This window comes from Tinamus guttatus, unplaced genomic scaffold, assembly GCF_059628265.1.
Source record: "Tinamus guttatus ecotype Peru unplaced genomic scaffold, ASM5962826v1 Tinamus_guttatus_pri_ptg000702l, whole genome shotgun sequence".
NCBI classification, from domain to species: Eukaryota; Metazoa; Chordata; class Aves; order Tinamiformes; family Tinamidae; genus Tinamus; species Tinamus guttatus.
In genome coordinates, this window is record NW_028289236.1 from 651,188 (window position 1) to 677,984 (window position 26,797).

General features: G+C 56.1%; 2 protein-coding genes and 28 non-coding genes across 31 annotated transcripts; 20 read left to right on the forward strand and 10 right to left on the reverse strand.

The window, feature by feature from the left end:
* Nucleotides 1–96: 96 nt before the first annotated feature.
* Nucleotides 97–169, forward strand: TRNAM-CAU (transfer RNA methionine (anticodon CAU)). Its single transcript has one exon. It is a non-coding gene; the product is annotated as a tRNA-Met (tRNA).
* Nucleotides 170–329: 160 nt separating this feature from the next.
* Nucleotides 330–402, forward strand: TRNAM-CAU (transfer RNA methionine (anticodon CAU)). Its single transcript has one exon. It is a non-coding gene; the product is annotated as a tRNA-Met (tRNA).
* Nucleotides 403–617: 215 nt separating this feature from the next.
* TRNAM-CAU (transfer RNA methionine (anticodon CAU)) lies at nucleotides 618–690 on the reverse strand. The gene has a single exon. It is a non-coding gene; the product is annotated as a tRNA-Met (tRNA).
* Nucleotides 691–913: 223 nt separating this feature from the next.
* Nucleotides 914–995, forward strand: TRNAS-GCU (transfer RNA serine (anticodon GCU)). The gene has a single exon. It is a non-coding gene; the product is annotated as a tRNA-Ser (tRNA).
* Nucleotides 996–1,231: 236 nt separating this feature from the next.
* TRNAT-AGU (transfer RNA threonine (anticodon AGU)) lies at nucleotides 1,232–1,305 on the forward strand. Its single transcript has one exon. It is a non-coding gene; the product is annotated as a tRNA-Thr (tRNA).
* Nucleotides 1,306–2,073: 768 nt separating this feature from the next.
* VMO1 (vitelline membrane outer layer 1 homolog) lies at nucleotides 2,074–2,856 on the forward strand. Its single transcript, XM_010228495.2, has 3 exons — nucleotides 2,074–2,259; nucleotides 2,343–2,458; nucleotides 2,550–2,856. Exons 1-3 carry the CDS (start codon nucleotides 2,074–2,076, stop codon nucleotides 2,854–2,856), a joined length of 609 nt encoding a protein of 202 aa, XP_010226797.2.
* Nucleotides 2,857–4,200: 1,344 nt separating this feature from the next.
* On the reverse strand, nucleotides 4,201–4,274 carry TRNAT-AGU (transfer RNA threonine (anticodon AGU)). Its single transcript has one exon. It is a non-coding gene; the product is annotated as a tRNA-Thr (tRNA).
* Nucleotides 4,275–4,605: 331 nt separating this feature from the next.
* TRNAP-AGG (transfer RNA proline (anticodon AGG)) lies at nucleotides 4,606–4,677 on the reverse strand. The gene has a single exon. It is a non-coding gene; the product is annotated as a tRNA-Pro (tRNA).
* Nucleotides 4,678–5,034: 357 nt separating this feature from the next.
* Nucleotides 5,035–5,117, forward strand: TRNAS-CGA (transfer RNA serine (anticodon CGA)). Its single transcript has one exon. It is a non-coding gene; the product is annotated as a tRNA-Ser (tRNA).
* A 538-nt stretch (nucleotides 5,118–5,655) lies between these two features.
* TRNAP-CGG (transfer RNA proline (anticodon CGG)) lies at nucleotides 5,656–5,727 on the forward strand. The gene has a single exon. It is a non-coding gene; the product is annotated as a tRNA-Pro (tRNA).
* Nucleotides 5,728–6,003: 276 nt separating this feature from the next.
* On the forward strand, nucleotides 6,004–6,075 carry TRNAA-UGC (transfer RNA alanine (anticodon UGC)). Its single transcript has one exon. It is a non-coding gene; the product is annotated as a tRNA-Ala (tRNA).
* A 633-nt stretch (nucleotides 6,076–6,708) lies between these two features.
* On the forward strand, nucleotides 6,709–6,780 carry TRNAP-UGG (transfer RNA proline (anticodon UGG)). Its single transcript has one exon. It is a non-coding gene; the product is annotated as a tRNA-Pro (tRNA).
* Nucleotides 6,781–7,130: 350 nt separating this feature from the next.
* Nucleotides 7,131–7,202, reverse strand: TRNAA-UGC (transfer RNA alanine (anticodon UGC)). The gene has a single exon. It is a non-coding gene; the product is annotated as a tRNA-Ala (tRNA).
* An 835-nt stretch (nucleotides 7,203–8,037) lies between these two features.
* Nucleotides 8,038–8,109, forward strand: TRNAA-CGC (transfer RNA alanine (anticodon CGC)). The gene has a single exon. It is a non-coding gene; the product is annotated as a tRNA-Ala (tRNA).
* A 170-nt stretch (nucleotides 8,110–8,279) lies between these two features.
* TRNAA-CGC (transfer RNA alanine (anticodon CGC)) lies at nucleotides 8,280–8,351 on the reverse strand. Its single transcript has one exon. It is a non-coding gene; the product is annotated as a tRNA-Ala (tRNA).
* A 301-nt stretch (nucleotides 8,352–8,652) lies between these two features.
* On the reverse strand, nucleotides 8,653–8,724 carry TRNAP-CGG (transfer RNA proline (anticodon CGG)). Its single transcript has one exon. It is a non-coding gene; the product is annotated as a tRNA-Pro (tRNA).
* A 649-nt stretch (nucleotides 8,725–9,373) lies between these two features.
* Nucleotides 9,374–9,445, forward strand: TRNAA-UGC (transfer RNA alanine (anticodon UGC)). The gene has a single exon. It is a non-coding gene; the product is annotated as a tRNA-Ala (tRNA).
* Nucleotides 9,446–9,822: 377 nt separating this feature from the next.
* TRNAP-UGG (transfer RNA proline (anticodon UGG)) lies at nucleotides 9,823–9,894 on the reverse strand. The gene has a single exon. It is a non-coding gene; the product is annotated as a tRNA-Pro (tRNA).
* Nucleotides 9,895–10,192: 298 nt separating this feature from the next.
* Nucleotides 10,193–10,264, forward strand: TRNAP-AGG (transfer RNA proline (anticodon AGG)). The gene has a single exon. It is a non-coding gene; the product is annotated as a tRNA-Pro (tRNA).
* Nucleotides 10,265–10,540: 276 nt separating this feature from the next.
* On the reverse strand, nucleotides 10,541–10,612 carry TRNAA-UGC (transfer RNA alanine (anticodon UGC)). The gene has a single exon. It is a non-coding gene; the product is annotated as a tRNA-Ala (tRNA).
* A 247-nt stretch (nucleotides 10,613–10,859) lies between these two features.
* TRNAP-AGG (transfer RNA proline (anticodon AGG)) lies at nucleotides 10,860–10,931 on the forward strand. Its single transcript has one exon. It is a non-coding gene; the product is annotated as a tRNA-Pro (tRNA).
* A 627-nt stretch (nucleotides 10,932–11,558) lies between these two features.
* Nucleotides 11,559–11,630, reverse strand: TRNAP-CGG (transfer RNA proline (anticodon CGG)). Its single transcript has one exon. It is a non-coding gene; the product is annotated as a tRNA-Pro (tRNA).
* A 928-nt stretch (nucleotides 11,631–12,558) lies between these two features.
* TRNAT-AGU (transfer RNA threonine (anticodon AGU)) lies at nucleotides 12,559–12,632 on the forward strand. The gene has a single exon. It is a non-coding gene; the product is annotated as a tRNA-Thr (tRNA).
* A 553-nt stretch (nucleotides 12,633–13,185) lies between these two features.
* TRNAS-GCU (transfer RNA serine (anticodon GCU)) lies at nucleotides 13,186–13,267 on the forward strand. The gene has a single exon. It is a non-coding gene; the product is annotated as a tRNA-Ser (tRNA).
* Nucleotides 13,268–18,836: 5,569 nt separating this feature from the next.
* On the forward strand, nucleotides 18,837–26,693 carry LOC148591830 (feather beta keratin-like). Of its 2 annotated transcripts, XR_015914018.1 has the most exons (2): nucleotides 18,837–19,409; nucleotides 26,680–26,693. XR_015914018.1 is itself a non-coding variant. In XM_088536703.1 (1 exon), the coding sequence occupies exon 1, from the start codon at nucleotides 18,942–18,944 to the stop codon at nucleotides 19,236–19,238; it is 297 nt and encodes a 98-aa protein (XP_088392829.1). In that variant the 5' UTR covers nucleotides 18,837–18,941; the 3' UTR covers nucleotides 19,239–19,725. The 2 variants fall into 2 exon arrangements, 1 of the variants encoding a protein (XP_088392829.1); XM_088536703.1 differs by lacking the exon at nucleotides 26,680–26,693 and having other exon boundaries at nucleotides 18,837–19,725.
* TRNAP-CGG (transfer RNA proline (anticodon CGG)) lies at nucleotides 24,336–24,407 on the forward strand. The gene has a single exon. It is a non-coding gene; the product is annotated as a tRNA-Pro (tRNA).
* Nucleotides 24,825–24,896, forward strand: TRNAA-CGC (transfer RNA alanine (anticodon CGC)). Its single transcript has one exon. It is a non-coding gene; the product is annotated as a tRNA-Ala (tRNA).
* On the forward strand, nucleotides 25,329–25,411 carry TRNAS-CGA (transfer RNA serine (anticodon CGA)). The gene has a single exon. It is a non-coding gene; the product is annotated as a tRNA-Ser (tRNA).
* Nucleotides 25,960–26,031, forward strand: TRNAP-AGG (transfer RNA proline (anticodon AGG)). The gene has a single exon. It is a non-coding gene; the product is annotated as a tRNA-Pro (tRNA).
* On the reverse strand, nucleotides 26,402–26,473 carry TRNAA-UGC (transfer RNA alanine (anticodon UGC)). The gene has a single exon. It is a non-coding gene; the product is annotated as a tRNA-Ala (tRNA).
* Nucleotides 26,694–26,797: the final 104 nt, after the last annotated feature.

Consider the following 26,797-nt stretch of genomic DNA (forward strand, 5'->3'; position numbering starts at 1 on the left):
CCGCGCGGCTGCCGCGCACGCGCGCACGGGGCGGGATGCGGCGCCCACCTGCGCGCCACCGCCCCACGGATGTGACTGCTCCCACCTTTTCCCTGTGCCCTCTTAGCGCAGCCGGCAGCGCGTCAGTCTCATAATCTGAAGGTCCTGAGTTCGAGCCTCAGAGAGGGCAGCTGTTTTGCTTTAGCGCTTTTATGGCGGCGCACGTCGTGCTGAGCTGCCCTCCTTATGTCGCGCTTCTGCCCCGGGCCAGGGACCCCCGCGGTTCCCGGGCGGGCGGTGGGGCCGGGGCCGTCCCGCGCACGGGGTGGGCAGGATGGCCGCCCTGCAGTGCCCTCTTAGCGCAGCCGGCAGCGCGTCAGTCTCATAATCTGAAGGTCCTGAGTTCGAGCCTCAGAGAGGGCAGCCTTTTTGCTGCACCGCGGTCTGCGGGGCGACTCCTCGCAGCTCGCTCTCCTTCCGTCTCCACCTTTTTTGGGGCCCTCCCCACGTCACGGGGCGCGGCGGGGGTGTCACGGGGCTGCCGCACACGTCCCGCATCGTCCCGGGCACGTCTGCCCAGCCCCGCCCCTGCACAAGGACCCCCCCAATCCGCTCCCCGTGCGCGGCAGCAAAACAGCTGCCCTCTCTGAGGCTCGAACTCAGGACCTTCAGATTATGAGACTGACGCGCTGCCGGCTGCGCTAAGAGGGCACGGCGGAAAGGCGCGAGCGGCAGCATCCGTGGGGCGGTGGCACGCAGGTGGGCGCCGCGTCCCGCCCCGTACGCGCGCGCGCGGCAGCCGCGCGGGGCCGCGGCCCCCTCGGGCGGGGGGGAGCCCCGGGGGGGGGGGGGCGGGTCAGGGGGCGTCGCCACGCAGGCAGCAGCGTCGCGCGTGGACGGTGAAGATGGCGGACGGTGAAGGTGGCAGCCGGCAGACGAGGTGGCCGAGTGGTTAAGGCGATGGACTGCTAATCCATTGTGCTCTGCACGCGTGGGTTCGAATCCCACCCTCGTCGCAGTGCTGTGTTTTTGATGCCTTTTACCACTCATGAAGCTGGGCTCCTGCCTCCACTCAGCTCTACCTCCCGCACTGACACCCGCCATCTCCGTGCTGTCCCCTGCAGCTCTTTTTCGTCCACCCGCTACCTCCTGCAGCTGCAGGGGCCCACAGTGCGAGGGCTGACCACAGCCAGGTGCTGCAGGGCCACCCCGGCGTGCTGTGGGTGTGGGCATGCAGGATGCAGGGCAGCAGGGCGCCATGGCTTAGCTGGTTAAAGCGCCTGTCTAGTAAACAGGAGATCCTGGGTTCAACTCCCAGTGGTGCCTGGCCAAGGGGAATGTTTTTCTCTCTCTCACACAGCTGCTCTCGCCTCCAGACCGCAGTCTAGGGCTGGGGGGCACTGCTGGGAACACCTGCTGCCCATTGCTCCCTGCTACAGCCCTGCACACCGGCACCGGGGAGACCTGGCCAAAGGGATAAAAGCAGAACCCAGCAGTGCATTCCAGCTGGCACTAGGTCCCTTGTTCAGGACACCTGGTAAAGGATCCCCTTCCCCCACCAGAAACGTTTGACAGAAAGTTGCTATTAGGGAGTAAGACGATAACTCTCCGGGAGAGGACGGTGCTGCCAAAAAGCTGCTCATCTGGTTGTGAAAGGGTGATGAGGTAGTTGCTTCTGGCAAGCGCATGCAGAAGAAATTGGAGAAGCAGCTTCCCTCAGTGGTGCCTTTTCCCGTTCCTACCTCAGCAGTCTCCTGAAAGGGATAAGGTGAAAGGCAGAGGCTGCATACCCCATGCCCGACATAGTGGGAGCCCAGCAATGGTCCTCAGAGGAGCTGCTGGTGCTTGCAATGTCCTGCACCTTTTGTTGCTCCTGGAAGAGGACCTAAGCGAGGAGTTGATTCAGTGCCTGCCCTCCCCACCCCCCAGAGAAGGGATTAGCCCTCTCTGGCAGCTAATCCAAGCTGTCCGACAGAACTGGCCACTCCAGGAAGGCCACGAAGCTCCCGCCACGTACCCCGTGCCAGCTTCACCTCCCTCATAGGACGGTGAGCAGGTATAAGAGCCCCACAGGGCAGTCCCAGGCATGCAGTCATGATGGGGTGGCCAGTCCTGCTGCTGCTGGTGGGTCTCGCTAGCGCTGCGCCAGATTGGCAGGACTCGGGCTGGGGGTCCCATGCCACCTCCATCATAAGCGTGTCCAATGGGGGCCCATGGGGCGACTGGGCCTGGCCAGAGATGTGTCCCGAGGGCTCCTACGCCACTGGCGTCAGCTTCAAGGTAGAACCTTGGTAACAGGACGGGAGGCCAGGCTAGGGAGCTGGCCCCCACCACAGCTCATCTCCGTCCCCGGGCCCTCACAGGTGGAACCGCCGCAGGGAGTCGCAGGGGATGACACGGCACTGAATGGCATCCGGCTCTTCTGTTCCCCACCAGGGGCCAGCGGCACCTCCTCCACGGTGGAGTCGCAGAGCGGCAGGTGAGACCAGAAAACCCAGGGGCCGCGCAGGCCTCGTCTCCTTTCCTCCTCCCTATGGCCCCTGCTCCAATCCCTCTCCCCACGCGTCTAGGTGGGGCCGCTGGTCGGAGCCCCGCTGGTGTCCCCACCGAGGGCACCTGGTGAGCTTCGCCCTGCGGGTCCAGGCGCCCCGGCGCCGGCTCCTGAGCGATGAAGTGGCCGCCACAAACGTCCGCTTCGCCTGCTCGGACAAGCACGTCCTGGAGGGACCGGGCACCGAGCAGGGCGAGTGGGGTAGCTGGAGCCCCCTCTGTCCCGGGGCTGTGTGCGGCATCCAGACGCGTCAGGAGTCTCCAGGGGGGCTGCAAAGTGACGACACCGCCCTGAATGACCTACGTCTCCTCTGCTGCAAGAAGTGAACCCCTGTCTCCCGCTGTGGGGACTTGACCAAGCCCCACAGCAGAGCCTTCACCCAAAAAACATCTCCCTCCAGCAACATCTCCCGTGGTGTCTTGTGAGGGGCCTGGTGTCCTCACGAAGTGCCTCTCCCTAAACCCAGGGGCTCCTCGTCCCACCCAGACTCAGTGTCCCTAGGACTGACCTCCTTCCTGCCCAAACGAGCCTGCAGTAAAACAAATCCTGGAGGCTCTGTTGGGATGTGTCTGGTAGCTGATAGAGGGGCAAACTGTCCTCTTCCATATTTGTCTCACACTGCTCTTATATGGCAACCAGTAGCCTTGAGCTTAAATTCTGCAATGATTTTTTTTGACCAAAGAATAAAGAGAAATGAAAACCATCTCTTAGACTCATTCTTTAAAGGAGCTAGATGGGATTAAAACCAAGTGACGCATGGTACAGTCCTGAGAAGTTAAATGTTTTGGTTGATCCATCTGTCTCATCTCTAACCTGGGGATTTCTTTGCGTGGTTTCTTAATATCATGTTTACAGTATATGTTATACACTTAATTTAACATTTATCAAAGGCACTCCCTATTTCTCTCAAAAAATATTTTCCTAAAGAGAGAAAAGTTCTGTTATCCTGAATCAAACTTGGCTGGTCTTACCTAATTTTGCTCAGATTTCTTTTGCATTAAATTTTTAAATTTGATGAATTTTCCTGAATCCAAACCTTAGATTTCACCATGAAACAGAAGTAAGAACAGGTTTTCCTTTGTGATAGTGGATATTATGTCAGGAAAATTGCTGCAAACCAGGGAGCTTTAAATGCAAAGAAATAAAAGTGCCCATATCCTTCAGGAAATACTTTGTTAGTCAGACAGGTTTATCCTGAAGTAGCATTTTCCATAAATATACCAAAATCTATATTGTGTGCTTCTAATATATATATTCTGTGTGCCCTGGCCAGGAGCATGTCACTCTCGGGGACATGATGGGGCCGTGGGAGACTCCTCATGGCTTCCCTCACGGAGCACGTGCAGAGGGATGGGAGCCTGTGAGCAGGGTGGGGGGCGTTTCTGGCATTGAGGTGCCCCTCTTCGGGCACGGGCTGCAAGAGCAATCTCCACGTTTCTGACGGGGGAAGGGGATCCTTCAGGTGTCCTGAACAAGGAACCTGGTGCCAGCTGGAATGCGCTGCTGGGTTCTGCTTTAATCTCTTTGGCCAGGTCTCCCCAGTGCCGGTGTGCAGGGCTGTAGCAGGGAGCAAGGGGCAGCAGGTGTTCCCAGCAGTGCCCCCCAGCCCTGGACTGCCGTCTGGAGGCGAGAGCAGCTGTGTGAGAGAGAGAAAAGCATTCCAACTGCAGAGGCACCACTGGGAGTTGAACCCAGGATCTCCTGTTTACTAGACAGGCGCTTTAACCAGCTAAGCCATGGCGCCCTGCTGCCCTGCATGCCACGTGCCCACACTCACAGCACCTCAGAGCGGCCCAGCAGCACCTGGCCTTCAGCTGGCCCCAGCACCCTGTGCCTCCAGTCATGGCAGGGTTGCCCACAGCAGAGCCTGGCAGCCCCTCACCCGCTGCTTGGGCTGGGGGCATCATGGGGCCAGGACCCCGGGCTCTGGGGAACAACCCTGCTCACCCCACCAACACCAAGGCCCTGATGACCACAGGGTGCCACGTCATCAGGGCTTGTGAAAGCTCACAAATGGCTCCCAGGTGAGCTCTGGACCAGCAGGGCCAAATCAGCAGCTGGAATGCCCAAAAGGAGGGCTCGTCCGGGAGTTGAACCCGGGACCTCTCGCACCCTAAGCGAGAATCATACCCCTAGACCAACGAGCCGCCCCACTGCACCCCCCGCACAGCTCGGCCTCGCCGCCCGCGCGGGGCGCTCAGCACCCGTCGTGCTGCTCCCCGGCCTCCACAGCAGCAGCCACAGCGCAGCGGGTCCTGCTCCTCCGCCAGCCTGCTCGGCAGTGCTGCCCCTGCGCATGGCAGCGCGCAGAGCTCCACAGCTCTGCGGTCTGTGCAGACGCTGGGGTTCTCTCAGCAGCAACGCTTTGGAAGCCAGGAAAATGAAGCAGTAACAGGGGCTGGGCCAGATCCTGCTGCTTCACCAGTGCTGTGTGGTGAGCCGGGTGGCTGCCCCAGGACAGATGGGGGCAGGGTCCCACACGCCCCAGGGTGCCACTGCCCAGGGCTGTGATGGCCGAGGGGTGAAGGCGTTGGACTCGAAATCCAATAGGGGTTTCCCTGCGCAGGTTCGAATCCTGCTCACAGCGAGAGGTTTTACTTTGGGGGAGTTGAGGGCTTGAGATGAGGCCCCCAGTTGGGGCTGTGGGGTGTCCTAGGCTGCAGAAGGACCTCAGGGAGAATCTGAGCTGGAAAAAAGGGGGGCCAAGGGGGACCAAGGCTGCCCCAGCTCTGCCTCCTGTGACCTGGGCAGGTGCTCCTGCACAGGGAAACCCAGACCCTAGCGGGGATGCAGTCTCTGAGAGAGCTTCAGGGCACAAGGGGGTCCTGGCTCTTTTCAGAGTGTTCAGCCCCCTAGGTTTCCAATTTTTAGAGGGCTGAGGAAGTGGCAGCCAAGGGTGAGCAGCCAGGCAAAATAAGTCTCCAAGGGGATGCAGTGGGGCATAGGGGCCACTCAGGCATGGCGAGGTGCCTGCACGCTTGGGAAGATATAGCACCCTTGGGTGCAGGGAGCCGGTTTTTCTGCAGACGCTGGCAAGGGAGCTGTGCAGCACTGGGGCTGTGTCAGCCCGGTGCTCCGGGGAGGGACGGGAGCAGAGCGGGGCAGGCGCCCAGCTGTGCCACCCCGGCTCGTTGGTCTAGGGGTATGATTCTCGCTTCGGGTGCGAGAGGTCCCGGGTTCAAATCCCGGACGAGCCCTTCTTTTAGGCCCTGCCTGGCCTGCTTTTCCCTGCCTGGGGCAGAGCTGCTTTGGGCCCCTTCCTCCAGCTTTCAGCTGCCCGCGCTTCTCCTTCATCATTGCCCCACATTTGTTTGGGCCACTGCACCCTAGGGTCCTGCTCCTACTGTGCCTACACCCCAGGCAGCAGGGCAGGGGCTCCAAGCTTGGGCAGCAGCCATGGACCAAAGTCTCTGAGCACAGGGGCTGCATGTGGTGGGCAGCAGTGCCTGGAGGGCAGAGACAGCCCAAGGCAGGGGGATGTAGCTCAGTGGGAGAGCGCTTGCTTTGCATGTAAGAGGCCCTGGGTTCAAGCCCCAGCATCTCCACACACTTTTCCACACAGCGCTGCCTTGATGCTGAGAAAGTCTCTGTGTTTTGTGACCTTAACCCATGGGCAGCACATCCCTCCTGGCCTTTGCAGGGACCAGGCTAACCCGCGGGATAGGCCTGTGCCCAGTGCTCCCTCTCTGTGCCAGTACGACCCTTGGCAACTGGACAAAACCATGGCTAGGAGGGTTCACCTGGGGATGAACCAGAGACATGTCTAAAGGGAGAGTCATGTCCCTCAGCCCGCGAGCCAGGACGGCACAGCCCCGAAACAGGGGTGGGTGCTGGCAACACCTTCTGTGACTCCCAACACCTGAGGTGTTGCTTTTTGGAGAAAGGCTCTGACCTGGGGAGCCAAGTAGGGCCATGGCCAGCCAAGAGGCTTTCCCATTTGCCAGAAACCTGGCTGGCAATGAAGGGCCAGGTAGGGATGCCTTAAGCCCAGGAGCACAGGGTGCAGCACTCCATAGCCACAGGGCATAGCAGCAGGTTTTACCTGCAAATGCTCCTGTAGGAAGGATGAGGCCACCCAAAACCATCAGTGCTGGGACCCACCAGGGTCATGTTGGAGCTGGGGGCAGGAGGCCACCAAGTGCTTGTGCTGGGCTGGGAGGGGGTGAAGGTGCCAACCTGGCTCGTTGGTCTAGGGGTATGATTCTCGCTTTGGGTGCGAGAGGTCCCGGGTTCAACTCCCGGACGAGCCCTCCTTTTGGGCAACACCACCTCCACATGAGGCCAGCTGCCCTGGCAGGACCCAGCAGAGCCCATGTGATGCCACTACATGACACAGCTGCAGACCATGGGCAGGAACGGTGCAGGCTAGGCAGGCTGGTGCATCCCGGGAGAGGACTCAGAGCCAGGAGGGATGTGCCACGTGTGGAAAGGGGACACCAGGCACCCCATGTACTCACCCCACTGCCTGCAGCTCCTGGCAGGGGGACAGCAAAAGAGCCCTGGGGATTCTCCAACATCTTATACGTGTCTGGGAAGAAACCTGCAGCACAGATCTTCCTTTCCCACCAGGGCAGCTGCTCTTTTTGTAAGGAAAAGTGTGTGGAGATGCTGGGGCTTGAACCCAGGGCCTCTTACATGCAAAGCAAGCGCTCTCCCACTGAGCTACATCCCCCTGCCTGGGGGCTGCCTGTGCCCGCCGGGCACTGCTGCCCGCCCCTGGTGTGGCACCTGCAGCCCCGCTGCTGCTGTGGAGCTCTGTGCACTGCCACACGCAGGGCAGCGCCACCGAGCAGGCTGGCGGAGGAGCAGGGCCCTCTGTGCTGTGGCTGCGGCTGCTGCTGTGGAGGCCGGGGAGCAGCGCGATGGGTGCTGAGTGCCCTGCGCACGGGCGGTGAGGCTGGGCTGTGCTGAGGGTGCAGTGGGGTGGCTCGTTGGTCTAGGGGTATGATTCTCGCTTAGGGTGCGAGAGGTCCCGGACGAGCCCGTGTTTTGGGCATCCCAGCTGCTGATTTGGCCCTGCTGGTGCAGAGCTCACCTGGGAGTCGTTTGTGAGCTTTCGCAAGCCCTGATGACGTGGCACCCTGTGGTCATCAGGGCCTTGGTGTTGGTGGGGTGAGCAGGGTTGTTCCCCAGAACCCGGGATCCTGGCCCCATGATGCCCCCAGCCCAAGCAGTGGGTGAGGGCTGCCAGCTCCAGCTGCCCCATTTTGCAGGCTCTTGGGCTAGCCCTGCCCCAGGCTGCAACGTGGTGGCAGCGGGACGATGGGCTTGGCAGGGCACTGTGGGTGACCCTGGCACAGGAAGGCATCAGAAAGGAAGAGAGGTACCCCCGTGTCTCCCAGAGGCAGCCCCACTAGTGTAGCATGTGGGCAGAGCCTGGGTATGGCTGGGATGCCCCACTGAGCCATGTGGGGAGTCCTTCTCCCTGCCTCAGGCAGCACAAGCTGTGGGGCTGGCATGGAGGTCTCAGCACAGCAGGGCTGCACGCGAGGAGTGGTCATAAACAGGGGGATGTAGCTCAGTGGGAGAGCGCTTGCTTCGCATGTAAGAGGCCCTGGGTTCAAGCCCCAGCATCTCCACTTTTTTTTTTTTTTTCCCCTTCCTTTTTTGCTCCTGAAAAGGAGGATGGCTGTGGGGATTTCACCTTGTCCTTGGGAGAAAACCCAAATGCACACACTCTCCTGGGGCTTCCCTGGAGGGTCTGCAGCCAAGCTGCTGCCAGGCGGCAGCGCTGTGTAGAAAAGGGTTGTGGAGATGCTGGGGCTTGAACCCAGGGCCTCTTACATGCGAAGCAAGCGCTCTCCCACTGAGCTACATCCCCCTGCCTGGGGCTGCCTGTGCCCGCTGGGCACCGCTGCCCCCCCACACCTCCCGCTGCCCTGACACCTGTGGGTGCTCAGGGACTTCCAGCCCTCGCTGGTGGCTGATGGGCTCTGGGCAGAACCAGGTACCCGCCCATGCCCACAGCAGGCACTGGCTGCTCCCTGAGCCCCTGTGCCCTATCCCACTGCCACCCAGCGCCCACAGGCCCCTTGCAGCCCTGGGCTGGGACTTGGGGCTGGGGCACCACGATGCCCCATGTGCACCCTGCCTCAGCTGGACAGCATCTCTGCCCAAAAGAGGGGCTCATCCGGGAGTTGAACCCGGGACCTCTCGCACCCGAAGCGAGAATCATACCCCTAGACCAACGAGCCAGGGTGGCACAGCTGGGTGCCCCTAACCCAGCTCAGTGTCATGAGGACCCCAGACCCCTGCAAGGTGTCATGGCACACCTGGCAGCAGAGTCTGCTCCTGGGGCTCTGCAACCACTAACAGGCCATAATGGCCCTGACCAGCCTCACCTGTGGCCCTCGTTGACCTCCCAGCCCATAGGACAGCCCTGGGGCAGGTCTGTGTGTGGTTGGGGATGATGTGGGCAGAGGAGCTGTGAGTGCCATGCAAGAGGAGGTGCCAGGGTTGCATCATTGGCATCACTGTGGATGGCATCCACCAGGTGGCATCAACCTATGGAGAAATACCTGTCCTTGCACCCTCAGCTCAGGGAAGGAGCCCTGGCATCCCACAGCTGCCTGTAAAAAGCATGGCTTCTCCTTCACCTGGCCCTCATTTTTGTGTCTCTCCAAGGGATGCCAGATCAGCTCATGCCACCAGCAGTGCCGCCTGCTCCAGCAGTGATGCCATGTGCAGGCCAGGGCATGTCAGTGGTTCAGCCAGAGCATGGAGCCCCTCTTCCTGCACCTGGGATGCAACGCCAGAACTGGACTTGGACACTGCTGCAGGCTGTAAGTCAGAGTGAGGGGACTGTGTGTGGTGGGCAGTGGTGCCCAGGGGGGTTTTGGGCAGGGGGATGTAGCTCAGTGGTAGAGCGCTTGCTTTGCATGTAAGAGGCCCTGGGTTCAAGCCCCAGCATCTCCACACACTTTTCCTCCCAAAAGGAGCTGCCGCCCTGGTGGGAAAGGAGCATCCTGGGCCCTCCCAAAGGAAGCCCTGAGGCTTCCTCTGTGCTGCAGGTTTCTTCCCAGATATGTACAAGGTGTTGGAGAATCCCCAGGGCTCTTTTGCTGTACGCCTGCCAGGAGCTGCAGGCAGTGGGGTGAGTACATGAGGTGCCTGGTGTCCCCTTTTTGCACGTGGCACATCCCTCCTGGCTCCGGGTCCTCTCCCGGGATGCACCAGCCTGCCCAGGCTGCACCGTTCCTGCCCATGGTCTGGGGCTGTGTCGTGGCTTGGCGTCACATGGGCTGTGCTGGGGCCCCCCAGGCCTCGTGTGGAGGTGGTGTTGCCCAAAAGGAGGGCTCGTCCGGGAGTTGAACCCGGGACCTCTCGCACCCAAAGCGAGAATCATACCCCTAGACCAACGAGCCAGGGTGGCAGCTTTACCCCTTCCCCAGCCTGGCTTGGGCACCCTGTAGCCCTGCAGCTCCATGCTGGCCTGGTGGGTCCTGCAACTCCCTGTCAGAGCAAAGTCCTCAATGTTCCTGGATCGCCCCTTTCCTCCAGGCTCATGTGGGATGGGTTCCATCTCCTTCTGTTACTCAGGAATCACATCCCATATCCCTACGTGAGGAGGGACAGGACAACCTGAAGGAGCCACCTAGGATGGCAGGGAAATGGAGCCAGCTGCTGCCCAGCAAGAGGGTGCACGCAGGCTTGTGTCACCCTGGCTCGTTGGTCTAGGGGTATGATTCTCGCTTAGGGTGCGAGAGGTCCCGGGTTCAACTCCCGGACGAGCCCTCCTTTTGGACGTCCAAGCTACTGATGTGGCCCAGCTGGTGCAGAGCTCACTTGGGGCATTCAGAGTCAGCAGGTCCTGGGGTAGGAAAAAGAAACCATCAGAAGGTTTTACAGGAAGCAGGGAGGAATCTTTGGCTGAACAGAGAAGGGAGTTCCAAACCGCAGAGGGAAGTCTCCTCCCCAGAAGTAGGGCTGGGTGGTGGAAGAAGAAAGAGGCTTCTTTGCAGGGTGCAGTCATTCCCAGCACCACCGCACAGCCTTGTGTAGAAAAGTGTGTGGAGATGCTGCGGCTTGAACCCAGGGCCTCTTACATGCAAAGCAAGCGCTCTCCCACTGAGCTACATCCCCCTGCCTGGGGGCTGCCTGTGCCCGCCGGGCACTGCTGCCCACCCCTCGCGTGGTACCTGCAGCCCCACTGCTGCTGCAGAGCTCTGTGCGCTGCCACACGCAGGGCAGCGCCACCGAGCAGGCTGGCGGAGGAGCAGGGCCCTCTGTGCTGCGGCTGCTGCTGTGGAGGCCGGGGAGCAGCACGATGGGTGCTGAGCGCCCCGCGCACGGGCGGTGAGGCCGGGCTGTGCTGAGGGTGCAGTGGGGTGGCTCGTTGGTCTAGGGGTATGATTCTCGCTTAGGGTGCGAGAGGTCCCGGGTTCAACTCCCGGACGAGCCCGTGTTTTGGGCATCCCGCCTGGTCAAGGGCCAGCAGTGCATCTCCTCCGTGGTCAGTAGGCTGCTGTGAGGAGCACAGGACATGGCAGAGCTGGGCAATGGAAGCTCCACATCCCACAGGAGCCTGCCCTTGAGAGCAGGGCTGAGCCGTGTTTCGTGGGACAAGGTGGGGGACAGACCTGGCTGCTGATGAGATGTTCCCAAGCAGCCCTTGGGTGGGGGATGATGTAGCTCATGGGCAAGTGATTGCTTTGCGTGCCTCAGGCCTCTGGTGTCCAACATCTGCAGGTGTTGTTTTTCCCTCTAAAAGCTTTTTCCTGGGGAGCATCTGTGGTGCTGGAAAAGTCCCTGCTGAGCTCCTGTGGCTCTCTGCAGGCTTGGCATGGATTTCTTCATAGGTGCATGGAGGGTCTTGAGAAATCACTGTGGCTCTTGCCTTGTCCTGGCCCAGAAGCAGCAAACAGGGGTATGTAAAGGACATTGTCTTTGGTTGCCCCGTGGCACGGGCCAGCCCATCTCTCACGGAACCATTCCAGCTGATGGGATGTGTCCAACAGAGCAGGCTGCCTATCCCACTGTGCCAGGTGCAGCAGACCAGGGGGTTCTGCGAGATGGCTGAGCAAAAGGAGGGCTCGTCCGGGAGTTGAACCCGGGACCTCTCGCACCCGAAGCGAGAATCATACCCCTAGACCAACGAGCCAGGGTGGCTCAGTAGGGCCCTCCCAGGCAACTTTGGGAGCTCCCTAGGCCTCCCCTCTCTCTGGTCTCATTTGCTGCATCCACCGTGCCAAGACAAGGGCAAGGAGAGAGCACAGCAAGGTATTGGCGGTTAAGATTTTCCTCTCTTTCACTTGGGGCTGAATGAAGTTGCCATGGGATGGCAGCACTAAGCACAAAGTTTCTGTGCCCAAGTACTGCAGCTGTGACTGCAGTAGGAGGGTTTGGCCACAGGGATGAAGGGCTCTGTCCATCTCTCCGAGCTGGCTGATTTGCCAGGGCTGTGTGCCTTTGCAGGGCACCACAGGTGCTCCAGAAACCTCTCGGTGTTTTCTCTGCTCTCAGGCAGTGACGTTTGATAGCAGCTCCACGTGGCCCTCCGTTCCGCTTTACAGAGGATCTGTGATAGCTCTGATGGGAAAGCATCTGGCTTTTACTAGCAAGTGCCAGAGTTTGAGTCCCCGTGTCGGCCAGAGTTGTGAAATTCTCTGAGTCCGATATCCCTTGCACAACACAGCTGGAGCAGCAGGTGATAATGAAGCATCTGTGAAATGCAGGAAGTGTTGCCTGCCACCCACCTCCTCCCCTGACCTCCAGCCCTTGCTCACCTGGCACAGGCCCTGTTCTGGTGGTCTCAACCCAGGTAGGCAGCACCACCCCCATCCTCGTGTTTTGGGAGGGCTGCTTCCCTTTGGGGCACCTGCGTTTTTTTGTTTGTCTGGAGGAGCTTTCCAGTACCAGGAGTTTCCAGTACAGCTTCCCAGGGTTTAAATGCTACCTGTTGCCCCAGGAAGTGGTTGCATAGGGCTGAAAGGCGTCTTTATTATTTTCAGGACATCTTCGCTTGAAAAGTGGGCACCCCCCTCCCCAGGGGTGCTGTGAGTGTGGGCACGCGGCATGCAGGGCAGCAGGGCGCCATGGCTTAGCTGGTTAAAGCGCCTGTCTAGTAAACAGGAGATCCTGGGTTCGACTCCCAGTGGTGCCTGGGAATGTTTTTCTCCCTGCCTCACATCTCTAAAACCCCAGTCCTGGCCTGAGGGAACTACTGGAGCTTTCATGCCGAAGCTGAGAGCAGGTGTTCAGAGTGAGCCCAAGGATGGAGCCTCTCTATTACTGGATCCTGGGAGGAAGGCGTTTCCTTGTACTGTGGCTTCTAGAATGGGGGTTATGACCCAGTGGTCATTTTGGCAATACACACTTTTATGGGGAAAAAAAGAAAAAAAAATCCTCTTGATCACTCTGCCTTGTGTTTACCTTCAAACAAAGAGACAAAGGAGAAAGTCAAGAGGGGCAGGTGAACATCAAGCATCGTTCTCATCCTCCTTGCCATCCCTGGATGCTGCCCATTTGTGAAAGCTACTCAGGCTTACTCCATCCAGCTGCTTGTTTCTGTGGCCATGGAGCCATGTTTTTCAAAGTTCTCCCTGCTTTTCAGAACCAGTTACAAGTTTGGGTTGTTTGGTTAAATGGAGAAGAGAGGAGAGGGGAGGGAGAAAAAAAAAAAAAAAAAAAAGCTCAAAATAACTTACTGAGCATGGGACGAGGTGGCCGAGTGGTTAAGGCGATGGACTGCTAATCCATTGTGCTTTGCACGCGTGGGTTCGAATCCCACCCTCGTCGGCCCCGGGGCCTCCTGTCTCACCTGCGTGGAGCAGGAGCCTTTTGGTGCGGACTCAGTTGTGCAGCCCTGCGTGGAGAAGTTGGTTGAGTCCTACTGCATCCACAGAAGGTCTGATCTGCCCCCATGTTTTGTTAGGTCTCCCTCAAGAGCAGCTTCGGGCAGCTGGGCCATCCCAGGCAGGGTCTGTAGATGCCCAGATGTGAATATCATCCTCTCCTTGCCCTCCCTCCCTGCTTCTACAGTCTCCCTGATGCTGGGCTCCAGGGCTAAGTTAGAGAAAGGAATGGCCTTGCAGGTGGGGTGGCACTTAGAGGAAACCCCCGCAGAGGAGATGCACCACCAGCTGTGGTGGGGGTCGTGCCTGCGCCAAGCAGCGCGATGTGAAAGCAAAGCAGGGCGCCAGCTGGGAGAGCAGGCACCACCCTGCTGCGCCAGCGTGAACCCGTGACGGGCTGGCTTGCTCCTGCCTGTCTCCCTTGCTCTTTCATCTTAAATACACGTCTCTGTCTGCATTAATGGTCTCGCCTGCTGAACCTGCTCTTGGTCGCTCAGGGGCTTGCATTGCCCTTCTGCACCAAGGTAACGTGCGGGGCCCCACACGTCCCGCATAGGACCTGTAAGGTGCTGTTCCCCCTCCATGGGCAGAGCCCTCCGTTCCTTGAACCCACGGTGCCACTGACCACGTCTCCTCTGGGAGTCGAGGTGCCAGTGAGGAGCCTCCTTTGGCAGGGAAATGACCCAGGGTGCCAACCATGGAAGGAGACACTGGCACATGCTGAGTCTGGCACTGCTCTCTTTCCTTTATCCCCTGATTCTGAGATCCTTTTTTTTTTTTTTTTTTTCTCTCCACATCTTGCACCCTTGGGATCCCCCATCACATCACACAGAGGGGATAAGGCTGCATCTTGCTGAAGCAGCTCAGTGTCTTAGCAGTGCCTTTCTGAGAGCAGCAAAGCTGCCAGGTATTGGCAGCTCCCACCCCTACATATGTGTCTGTGTTTGCTGTGGAGGTCCCTGGGGAGAGGACAGGGTGAGTTACTCCGAGATGAGGATGGGAAAGAGGAAAAACATCTGGTAGGAGGTTTCTATTGTTGCAGTTCTATAAGACATGCAGAAAGGAAGGTCTTGCATTTCTCTAAGAGCGTGTGTGCTTTGGCACACCTTGTGCTGGGGCTGCCTGCCCCTCATGGCGAGAGGCCAGACTGCTGCAGTCTTCAGGACGTGGGCAATGATTACAGTCTTCTTATTTCCGTAACAGGGAGAAAACACTGGCTTGCAACTCACATGGAGGCCACGGTGATTGCAGAAACACAGAGATTGTGCCACGCTTGCAAATACCTTCCTGCCCATCTGCCCTATTCTTTCTGACAGTATTGTGGCCTGGGGACAAGGTGAGGACACCAAGGCACAGCTGCCCATGCTGGAGGCCTTGTGCTTGCTTTTTGCCTTTCCCTGGGGCTGTGTTTCCTTCCCAAGCATTCAGGGGCTGCCCCAGGGGAATCAACTGGGAGTTAATTCCCTCTGCCCAGCAAGAAATGATGGTCTGGCTGTGGGGAAATGCCAGTTGTGTCCCATCTCATTGCCATGAGGCACCATGATGCTCAGCCAGGCCTACCATTTTGGAAAATGTGGGTGAGTATGCTGCAGGGCAGCAAGGATCACACGCAAGGGATGTGGGAGATTTTTTTGGGGGAAAGGTGTTTCAGAGCCCAGCGTTGCAGATCTAGGGGAACAAAAACTCGCAGCAGGAGACAGTGAGCTGGGAAGAGTGGCCACTGTGCGTGCTCTTCTGCAGGTGATGGCTGAGGTTGCTCCTGTACGTGACACGGGACTGCAAGGCATGCATGGGGATCTGATCCACTCCCTGTCCTGCAGCGGGATGGGGACCTTTGGGCTTGTAGGGCAGAGAGGGCTGGCAGAGGACATGATGTGACCCCATTGGGACGGCCTTTAAGCCTGCTGGGCAACGTCTGCCCTCGCCTGTTTCTGCCTCTTCTCCAGTGCATGGGGATGAGGTCTGCTTGGGGGCACACACTCACTCACTGTGAAGCACCAGCCCACCCAAGGAGGGGGCAATTACAGGGTACGTGGGGCAGCATGAAGACTGCCTGCAGCCTTGTGGAGGTGCATCACAGCTTGAGCGTGGACCTTCCTGGCCCAAGGAAGTCCAACAGCTTGGGCTGTTGACAGGGATGGGGTCACAAAACGTCTTCCCCAGTGCCACCATGGGGCCTTAGCACCCCTTCATGAGCATTGTGGGGACCCAGAGCCAGGTACGTTTCCCCTCTCTCATCTTTATCCATTCTTGGCTGCTTTTCTTCCCCTTATTTCCAGGAGATGACTGTCTCCTCAGCACAGCAAATTCACTCACATAAGCAAACACAAACGCACACGAGTGCAGCGATAGCTGTAATTCAAGCATCCAGCAACCTCAGCACCTTTTCACAGATACCAGGGGCCTCTAACCCTTGTCAGAGGCATCCAGCCCTTGCTTTGCTGGGAATGAGAAGCAGAACAGTGAAACTGGGGGCTGCAGAGTGCTGCTGAAAAGGAAACACACCTTGTGGGAAGACCTGGTGATCACTGGACTCAAGCCGTGCTTCTCCCCATGCTCTCACCTGCAGGAAGAAACAGGGTTCAGATAACAACACATTTTGAATCCACTACAGAGGTCATTAAAATGGGGCTGACATGCTTGATTAGGTGGTGTTTTCTTGGTTTTATTGTTCCTCCAGAGAAAGTTACATCTCGGCAGAAACCCCTCATCTTGTGAAATGAATGAGGGTTAGAAAAACCAGTCCCAACTCTCTCCTAGATACCTGCATTTCCAGGAAGAACTCTTTCCTGTGCAGTTTGCCTTTGGTTTAACCCCATTCATTACACAAATCTGCTTATTTTAACACGTACCTTTTGTTTTCTCTTTCCTCTTTTCCAGTCAAAAGACTTGTTCCAGTGCACGATTGCTCACATGCAGCATTTTTCACTCTTTAATTGTCCCACACATGTGCTGTAAGCATCGCAGCATGCACTGATATGCTGCAGGAATGATGTGTGACCTGAGGAGAGCAGCTGGACCTCAAATGCTCAAACAGAATGGTGAAACTGAAACACATGATGAGGCTGCAACCTGGAGGATCCCAGTTGGTGTTGGAGGGCTAGAATTTTTTTTTTTTTTCTTCCTTGGAGTCAGGGGGATGCACAATCAGAGGCACAAAAATGAGGCAGAAGGAAATCAGTGAAGGAGAAGAATCCCTGGGGCTGAAGCACGTGTCTTCCTCTACCCAACCGAGGAAACCGATTTCGCCTTTCCCCCTCCAGAGCAGTGTTAAGATGAGGTGTGCTTTACTCCAGCACCCTTGAAAGGCTTTTTTTTTTCCTTTTCTTTTTTCTTTCTTTTCTTTTTGCCTTGCCTGGCCGGGCAGGCAGGAGTCACTAGGGACAATTCAGGGCTGCAGATCTTTGCTGAACAGGACAACATCACATTAGTGACTCAACTGACCCTGCAAAACCCTACGAGGCACATGTTCATCAGTGATGCTGAAAATACCTGGAAATAACACGTGTTACATGCATCCCCCCAAGTCCTGCCCTGATTTATTCCAGGGTGGGAGATATTGATGCTTTCATCTGGTCTCTGCTAACGTTAAATGAAAAGCCTTCTTCAGACTTTCCTTGGCCCTACAGCCTGATGACTGGCTTACCTGCTTGGTACCAAGTCACCCAACACATAGGTGACTCACATTTAAGTGCAGCTTGGGACTTTTGTGTCTCCTCAGCAGCTGGGCAGCTAACAGGGTTTTAGCAGAGCAATCTGGGGTCACGTGGCAACCTGTAATTAAAATGTCTTGTTTATGTCACTTCATCCTGGCAAAAAATAGCTATCAGCCTCTAGCTTCTTAGGCTATTCAAAGAGCAAGACGGAAAGGCTTTTGGCCTCAGAATAGGCTTAGTGAGCAAAATAAATCAGTTCAGGTGCACATCACCTTCAGGAATGGGCTGCAGTATCTACTTCAAAGCCTTTGATCAGTTTGTGTTTAAAATACTATATGCCTTCCCAGCAGAATTTGTACCATGGGTATGAGGAATAATAATAATAATTAAAAAAAATGACATTGCTTAAGGACACGGACAGCAGATCCAAAAATGAAACAGTCTGATTGTGCCAGAATGGCTTAACACCATTGTGTCTGTGTCCGTGCTGTGCAGGCACCTTGCAGAGGAGAAGGGGTGTTCGGGGCACTGTCTGTCTGGAAACGAGCTCAGCACCCTCATTGCCATCTGATTTTTGTGCCTCTCCGGCATTTTTTTTTTTTTCACTGTCTCTTGCACAGTTCTTTGCTGCTCTATGCAGCTTTCCTGATCTGCTTGGCATTTATGGCTGACGCAGTGCAGGACCCTGGCTGTTTTTCTTAGGGCTTGTGTCTTTGGGATGCAGCTTTCTTGTGTTCAGCCTCAGTCCCTGACCTCACAAGCTGACCTTATACTTGAGAGCTGAATTCCCTGATGATTTACGCTGTGCTTGGAAAGAGGGAGGGAGAGAGGGAGGAAAGGGAAGATGTGTGCCAGAGATGCGCCTGCCCTAAATTCTGCCCAAATGCTTCTCTGCCTTGTAGCAAAAGACCTAAAAGGTACTTTGGCCTGGGGAAGCAACATAATTACTGCTTGCAGCTTGAATCATTTCAATCTTACTTAGCATTAAATTGAAGCAAAACATGACAGATGAAAGGGGAAACTGTTTAATCAGCTGCGGGGAGCTTTCAGGACAAAAACTGCTGTTTGCTGGAGTTTCATGTGGAAGGAATGCGCCTGCCCCCTTGGGGGTCAGGACACCGTATAAAAGTCCATGCGCGGTGCCTGGTCCTGCCATCCGCTTCTCCAGACGCAACCTCCTCTGTCACCTGGGTAAGTTGGACAGGCTCTGTCCCCTTCTCTGGGCTGAGCTGTTGCTCTCGTGGCTCTTTCGTGCTCCACAAAAGTTCGAGGTTTGCTACCTATCTCCTGCTCGGGGAGGGCATCGAGGAAGGGACTATTTCTTTTGCAAAATGAGGGGTTCAAGGCACAGCAATTGTGGGATGTTGGACTTGCAGGGTTAAGGTGAGGGTCTCTAACCAGATAGCCAGGGGCGTCTTTCACTATTTTTCTCGTTAAAAACAAATTAGCGCATTCCCATGTTACAGGGAACAATGTGCCTCCCTTCAAGGAAAGGCAGCAGAGGTCCCTTGGATTTGGGGAAGGTATAGCTTACATCCAGCTCACTGGTGCTGATTTAGGTGGGTTTCATTACAGCTGGACGTGTTTTAATGAGCATTTTGCTTGATTTTGCTCGCTGACAGCTTTCAGTTCTGCCTTCAAGGGTCTGGTCTCAAAAGATTTCTCAGCAGCTCCAGTTTCTATTTTCTACCCCCGGACACTCAACTTTGGCCAGTGTGCTTGGTGTCTAGCAGCAGAGTTACAGAATGAGGGAAGGGGGGAAAATTGCTTCTGGCAAAGCTGCCTCTGTGTCTTTAGGAAAGTCTCCCTTTGAGGGCTTCTGAACTGTCCTCACACCCTCTAGCTACTTCTCTACTGCTCTCATTACCGGAGCTGCGGACTTAGGGCTCAGCAGGGACAGTCCAGCTTCTGCCTCGTGCTCACCCCTTGCTCTGCCTTCCAGGTTTGCCTCCTCGCTGAGCCATGTCCTGCTACGAGCTGTGCCTGCCCTCCTCCTGCGGCCCCAAGCCGCTGGCCGCCAGCTGCACCGAGCCGTGCTTCAGGCGCTGCGGGGACTCCGTGACCATCATCCAGCCGCCCACCGTCGTGGTGACCCTGCCCGGCCCCATCCTCAGCTCCTACCCGCAGAACACGACGGTGGGGTCCACAGCATCGGCGGCCGTCGGGAGCTACCTCCGGCGCTGCGGGGTGCCCGTCGCCTCCGGCGGCTCCCGGGGGCTGCGGGATGCTGGACTGCTGTGCCTCGGCAGCGGGCTGTAGGGCTTTCCCTGCCGGCGCGCCTCATCCCGCGGATGCCAGCAGAATGGCTGCATAGGAAAGGAAAAATGAAGCACAGAAAAGGGCTGGGAAGAGAACTAAGGAAGTGTATGTGGGTTTCCAAAGCGTGGGAGGCACTCGCAGCTCCTCCCAGAAGGAACGGAGCCGTGTGAAGTTGCTGTCACCCACGAGCGTGCCTCTGAATATCTTTCTTGCTATGCTTTACTTAATATTTCCATGTAGGTGTCCCATCCTATGGTGTTTCACAGCATTTGCTATTGGCTGGGCTAAAATGCTTATAGCTGGCTGTAGATGGAAGATGATAGTCATGGGCTACAGGGGCAATAGGGACGGAAGAACACGTTGTAGGGACCGGTTTGTTCTTAAGTGCGAGATTATCCATTTCTTTTCTGAGCACTGGAAATGCACTTCTATGCTCAACTGTTTTTTTTTCTACTTTTTCTTCTCATTAAAGACATACTACATCATAGCCTGAGTCTTCTGGTGTTTCTTTTGCCTCCAGTCTGATGTGATAACATACTCTCCAGGCAACTTACTGTTGTGAGGGGGTTCTTTGTTGATTGAGATGGAAATTTCTGCTGCTTAGCTGCACCACATGCCCGCAGCAGCACCTTCCCTTGCCAGTGAAAGGGGGAAGAGGAGTATCCAGCAGTGCAAAACACAGTGCAGGTACCCAGGCTTTCTCTGAATAAGAAGACATTCAGAAGCACAACTTCATCAAGATCTGCAGCTAAGCATCTAAAGTGGCAATGTTATGGGATGAAGCATCCTAACATTTCTCAAAAACACTAGGTGTGTTAGCTGTGATTCACCCTTTGGTAACATCATCAATAAATGTATATAAGCACAGTAAAAAAGCCATGAAGAAAAACCAATATTTTTCCTATATGTTCTAGATACCAAAGCAAGAGTCAGCCCGGATCTCAGGAGCGAGCTTTGCTGGGTTTTTGAGTGGAGTGACCAGGCGTGAGCTGATCAGTTAGGGACCACCTATGAGTTGCAGAGCTGCCAGGATGAGGACAATTTAAGGGGTAAATTAGTTGTGGATGGTGTCACTTGGTTGGCCAGCTCACAGATGTCAGTCCAACATCTCATACACACCAGCAGCTTGTCACAGCCTAGAGGATAACCCTATTCCTGGCCACAGCCCAAGCGAGCTCCATCCTTAGATCTTCCTAAAAACCAGGATGCATAACTTCTAGCTGTGGGATGAGCTGATTGCACAGAGATTCATAGTCTCCAAAATGACTTTGGAGAATAATTATTTTTCAGGGAGAGACTGCAAGCGTCTCAAGGAAAAGTCACTAGGCATTGAATAAGCCTCTTTAACATGGCATGTACCATTAAGAAGAACTTTTTTCAGCTGATGGAAGGAAGATAAGGATATGATTAAGTTCTCCCCAGATATTGCTTAAATATTCTTTCAAACTATGAGCATTTTTCTAATGCGACAATTTGCATAAAGTTTATGAGCATTTATAATGAAAGATTATGCCAAGCTTGAAAGCATACTGATCTTCAAAAGTCTATGATCAAGTTCAGCTGGTTTTATAACTCAGAAGATCTTCAGAGGCCTTCCTAATTTAGAGATAATTTACATGGCTGTTGCTCTGCAATCAGAGCACCAGAAGGAGAGAGATGTGGGTTCACATCCGTACTCTAAGGACTGCTCAAATGTTTTTATCCAAGATCTAAGAAATTGTCCTAGAAGAGAAGCAAAATGCTACCAAACACTGCAAAGCAGAAGAGCAATGGTTCTCTAGCAAAAGACTCGTTGGGAAGCTTAGGCATTTGGGGTTCGTATGACCATATTTCATCTGTTTGCTTAGTGGGCCAGTCCAGGATTGGGCAAGGGAAAAGAATAATAACATTTTGAGAGGACTTTTTGTTGAATGACTCCACTGGTGAATTTGTACAGATTTTCCTCTGAAGACCCAGTGTCCTATAGGAGACTAAAATCTACACACGTCCTTGACCTGACTTGAAAAATGTGATGTCTTAGTGCATCCAGAGTCATGGCAGAGAGGACCTCATGATGCTGCAGGGATCCTCATCCCAGGGGACGTTGGCTTCCTGTCTCCCATGGGTGCTGTGACTCCCTGCCTGGGAGCTCTGCTATCTTGGCTCCCAGTTTAAGACTGTCCTGAATTTGCTCCGCCACATATGCCTCCTAGCCAATATTTGTCCTGGGCAGGACCCAGGCCTATTAATCAGGCTCTAAAATACAGGTTCCTCAAAGATTGTGGAGCAGAAGGCCTTGGTGAGACAGACAGAGCAACAGACCAAGACTGAGGGTACATTTGCAGAAGGAGACATGGGCCAAGCTGAGCTGAAGATAAAGCTTAGCAGATTGAAATATGCTCAGGAAGGGTATGCTGGGTTTTGGTCCCAGCATTGCCTGCTTAACAACAAGAACAACAAAAGCATTTATTGGAAAAGATTGGAGCTCAAATGGCACCCTTTGGCCACTCCTGTTGATGTTCTTGTCTTCTACTCACATCCTTCCTTCCCTCACACTCCTGTTGACGTTCATGTCTTCTACTCACATCCTTCCTTCCCTCACATTCTCATTTCCTTGTAGGAAACCATCTCCCTGCTACCACTCAACATCCTCCTCCTGCAGTGGTCTTTGCCTCCTGCAGACAGCTATTTCCTTTCATTTTCTCCTATCCTCTGCTTTAAAGAAACCAACACCACCAGCAAAAATTGCAGTGCATGAATTATGGTGGGGTAGCTCAGCTCAATAGGGAGCAGCTGAAATACCCCTACCCGAGAAAATAATGCTGGTGGCTCCTAATTGCAGGATCACACCCAATAGGGTGTAGATGTCCCCTTTGGGGAGTATGTAACTGTGGGGACATCCCAGCCTGCATCTCTGTGCTTAGCAAATGGACTCAGTTGGGTTTCTCTGCTTGCCAGAAGCCATCAGAAAGGGCCGGTGGTAACCTGCTGCACACAGTGGGTACCAGTGAGCCCACAGCTCTGAGTGCATGCAGTAACGGGTGCTGGGTGGCATTGCCCCCTCTGAGGATGGCAGAGAGGGAGATGAGGAGAGATGAAGTCATGGTTTGGGTTGGAATTAATTTTTTAATGGAAAAATAGAGAAATATCACAGAAAAGTGAGGATTATTGCAAATGGGACTGTTGGGTGTGGAGGTCCCCAGCAGAACAAGACAGGATGTATGGATGGAGGGACTGATAGCGGCTGAATTGGCTGGTGAGCAAGAGCCCAGAACATCTACGTGCAGCTTCCCTGCACGCCTGGATTAGGAGACAAGTATCCCAGTGACTCAGTGGGACAGGACCAAGAGGCAGATCCACCACCAGCTCCTACAGGGTAGGAAAACATGCATCCCACTCCAGCATGCCGGCATCAAGCTGTAGGCAAAACCAGGGAATGCTGCATCCCTTGTCTTCCTCACCACAGCCAGGTCAGAGCACTTTGGGATAAGTGTCTGTGGAGCCAGCCGTGGGAGAGCACGGGTATGAATTTATTTTTTCTTTTTCTTTTTCCTCATCCCTCCCCCGGGCCCGCCCTCTCCTCAAACTCCCTTCTTTTCTGTGAGGTGTCACACAGAGCCTTGCATGCAATTTCCCACAAGAGCAGAAAGAGCATTTGCTCTTGGGCTTTAGGAGGAAGAGAAGGAAAGGTTGCAAAGCAGGGATAACAGAGAGGCGAAGGCACTATCAAGACAGCATCTTGGCTTGAGGCACTGACTGCTGCACCCACAGACTAACTATAGGGCAGGGACTTGCGGTGTTTTTGCCAGGCGCCCTGTCCCCTGTGCAAGGCTCTGGTGCCAAGCCCAGCCAGCCAGACAGGCAGTGACTCCAGCACCCCACGGGACTGCTTGCCAAGTGCTCTGTTTTTTTTTTTTTTTTTCCAGGGACGAAAATCCCATAAAGCAGGAAAATAACAGGTCTCCCCAGTGTGTGAGTCACCTGGAAAGAAGAAACCAAATCAAAAGGCACTGGCGTCCCAGTCTAGCCCTCCTGGTGCTGCCCATGGGAGCGGTGCTTGTGGTGCTCGGGCCCTTGCAAGCCTGCAGCCCTGCTCGCTCTGCATCTCACCCTGAGACTGGATCACCTCCAGACGCTGCTCCCCAACAGGCCCTAACATCCTTGTGCCTCTGAGTGTCTGCTGCCTGGGGGACCAGCCCCAGGGGAAGGAGCTGCTGCTGCAGAGACAAGGCTGAGTGCAATGAAAACGTAGCTTAGATCCAAAAGCTGGATGAGGTGTTGTTATTGAAAACACTCAGGGACCCGATGGAGGCTTAAATTCAACAGAAGCTGAAAAAAAGAGCACATATTAGTTGTTAGGTACATGCACATTTTCTAAAGCAGAGGAGGAGAAGTTGCTTATTGCTCATTTGCTGTTGCTAGAGCTCATTGTGTAGCCTGGAAGAAGCCAGGCGGCTGCAAGGGCTCTTGCAACAGGGAAAGCGCAAGGGTGCAGTAGGTGCAATACCTTCCTGCCCATCCCTCCCTGCGACTCGCAACCACGAGAGGCAAACAAGCACTGGCCACAACCAGTCCTTCTTCCCTGGGCCCCGCTGGCAGCCATCCGGATGTGCCCTGGGGAAAGGACTGTTATTCTGGTGCAGCCTGGAAGAAGGTGTTATTAACCCATTCCTGCCCCTTGCAGGCATTACAGCACTTGTCTAGGGCAATTGCTGTGGCTGTTTGCTGGGGGGCAAATGAGAACCTCCCATTTGAGTGTCGTCACAGCCAGGCTTTGCAAAAATGAACTGTAATCTGTTTTCCGTGCTGCTGCACTACTCCAGCATCGTCAAGGAGCAGGGGGCACAAGCTGGGGTTCTCTGCTGGGTCATGGCCCACAGCAGCTGGGCTTGCTGCCCTGCACAGGTAGAGGCAGCCCTTGACCTGCCCCAGAGCTGAATATGGGCTACCCCACAGAGACCAGGAGCTGCTGACAGAGCAGTTCCTGCACCCCGCTGAGGCCAGAGAAAGGGAGCCTGTGTCCCCTTTACCCCCCTGGCACCACCACTGTGCCCAGAGCTGTGTGTGGCACCATGGGGTGCCTGATGTGTGCAGGAGCAGCTACCATATTGCCATGCTGGCTCGTTGGTCTAGGGGTATGATTCTCGCTTCGGGTGCGAGAGGTCCCGGGTTCAACTCCCGGACGAGCCCTCCTTTTGGTACCCCATGCCAACGGCAGCCACAAGCTGGCATCAATGTTTTGGGGAAAATGCCTCTCCTTAGGGCAGGGAAGGAGCTCCGGCACCAGCATCCTATAGATGCCTGCAAAGAGCATGGCTAGGGCCATGGCCATAGGGTTCTCCTGCACCCAACACCTCTTCTCGTGTCTCTCCAAGAGAGGCCAGATCAGCTGATGCCACCAGTGCTGCCAGCCCTGGGAGGTGCCCGGCGATGCTGCCCCCCCCCCCTTCAGCCATGCACCTGCAGCAGAAGGCCCCTCTTCCTGCCCCAAAGCTGCACCTGGCCACAAGGCAGCTCCCAGGTCCCTTGGCCCTGGCAGGGGTCACAGGAGCAGGAGGTGTGGGGTGACTGTGGTCACCATGGGCACAGGCAGACCTCCCAGGGAAGGGGGATGTAGCTCAGTGGGAGAGCGCTTGCTTCGCATGTAAGAGGCCCTGGGTTCAAGCCCCAGCATCTCCATGCGTCTTTTCTTCTGAAAAACCCTCCTCCCACCCCTGCTGCAGTGACAACATTTGCTGGGGCCTTGGAGGAAACCTCCCTCCCTCCTCCAAGGAAGGAGATTTTACTCTTCTGTCTTAGAGGCTGGGCTCTCTCCGAGGCCTGAGATTTCTCCCTGGTTCCCAGGAAATCCTTCTGGCCTCTTTTCCCATCCACCAGGTGCTGCTGTCTGACCACAGGGTTGTTCGAGCAACTCCAGAACAGGGAGGGTCTCGCTGGCGCAAGTCAGGGGTTGTTTTTCCGGAGACTCCCCCCGGGCAAGGGGGATGTTCCCGCTGCAGCGTGGGGGCTGCTGCAGGCGCGTAGCCCATCCCAGCTGCACTGCAGTGAGCCCCGGGCCGGGTGGGTGCCCCAGGGCAGGGTCCCACGCACCCCAGGGTGCCACTGCCCAGGGCTGTGATGGCCGAGGGGTGAAGGCGTTGGACTCGAAATCCAATAGGGGTTTCCCTGCGCAGGTTCGAATCCTGCTCACAGCGAGAGGTTTTACTTGGGGGGAGTTCAGGGCTTGTGCTGGGGGTCTCCAGCTGGGACTTTGGGTTGTCCTGACCTGCAGAGAGGCCTCAGGGAAAGTCAGGGCTGGAGAAGGGGAGCTGCGGATTAAGGCAGCCGCAGTCCTGTCCCTTGCGACTTGGACAGCTGCTCCTGCACAGGGAAATGCAGATCCTGCCTGGGACCCCTTGGTCCTGGAGCAGCCCCAAGGCAGAGGGGTCCCTGGGGTTTTAGAGCTCCCCTAGGACAGCAGCCACGACATTGCAGTGGCTGTAGCCCATCATTTCTGGGGCAATTTGAAATGGGCTTTCTGAGGGGATGTGATGAGGGACAGGGGCCGCAGAGGGATGGCGAGGACCTAGCACTTTTGTGGAGATCCACGACTCACAGTCTTGGGCCTGGGTTTGGGTTTACCCCCAGTGCTCCTGCCAGAGGGCTGAGCATGCATGGGGCCACCAGCTCTTGGTATTGGCCATAATCCCACATCATCCCTAGAGCCATGGGGTGCTGCAAGTAGCCCTAGCTCTGCCACCCCGGCTCGTTGGTCTAGGGGTATGATTCTCGCTTAGGGTGCGAGAGGTCCCGGGTTCAACTCCCGGACGAGCCCTCCTTTTGGGCTGAAACAGGATGGTGTTTGTCAGGCTGGTCTGCGGGACCCTGTCACAGGCCACGGCCAGAGCCAGGGCAGTGATGCCCAAGGCAAAGGGGACAGGCAGCTTGCCAGGCCTGGTCCCAGTGCGAGCCGTGTACTGCCCCATGCCACACAGGACCACCTCTCCACACCGGTACTCCACAGTCTGCAGCTCTTGAGAAAAAGGAAAATTAAACAGTTTTGGGAATTTCCCCAGACTGGGCAGGCCCTGGGAAGAAAGCCAAACCCAGCCATTACTGGAAGCCCAAGGACTTTCTTTGGGAGCTCAAATAAAGGCTTCTCCCTCCATCCCAGACACTGCCTGCCTTTCAGGAGGAAAAGCAGGTGGAGATGCTGGGGCTTGAACCCAGGGCCTCTTACATGCAAAGCAAGCGCTCTCCCACTGAGCTACATCCCCCTGCTGTGGAGCTCCTTGGGACCCCTCGTCACCACTGTCACCCCAGACCTCCTGCTGTTGTGACCCCTGCCAGGGCTGGGGGGCCTGGGACCTGCTTTGTGGCCAAGTGCAGCGGCCCAGCTGCCAGGGGTGCAAGAAGAGGCATTTCCCCTGCAATGGTGATGCTGGTTTGTCGATGCCGTCTGCAGTGACCCCAGTGCTTACAGGTGCCTGCCACTCGCAGGCTACTTGCAGCTGGTGGCCAGGGCCACCTTGTGGGGCTGGAGCACAAGGCAGCTGGCACCTGGCAGGTCCCCACCTAATGGCCATGCTGAGATCTAAGAT

What these genes read in the sequence shown, in the direction of transcription:
- VMO1 (XM_010228495.2), top strand. Translation starts at nt 2,074, where the DNA reads ATGATGGGGTGGCCAGTCCTGCTGCTGCTGGTGGGTCTCGCTAGCGCT. An exon ending in CCACTGGCGTCAGCTTCAAG is followed by an intron (nt 2,260 to 2,342) that starts GTAGAACCTTGG and finishes GGGCCCTCACAG; the next exon opens with GTGGAACCGCCGCAGGGAGT. An exon ending in GTGGAGTCGCAGAGCGGCAG is followed by an intron (nt 2,459 to 2,549) that starts GTGAGACCAGAA and finishes CCACGCGTCTAG; the next exon opens with GTGGGGCCGCTGGTCGGAGC.
- LOC148591830 (XM_088536703.1), top strand. Translation starts at nt 18,942, where the DNA reads ATGTCCTGCTACGAGCTGTGCCTGCCCTCCTCCTGCGGCCCCAAGCCG.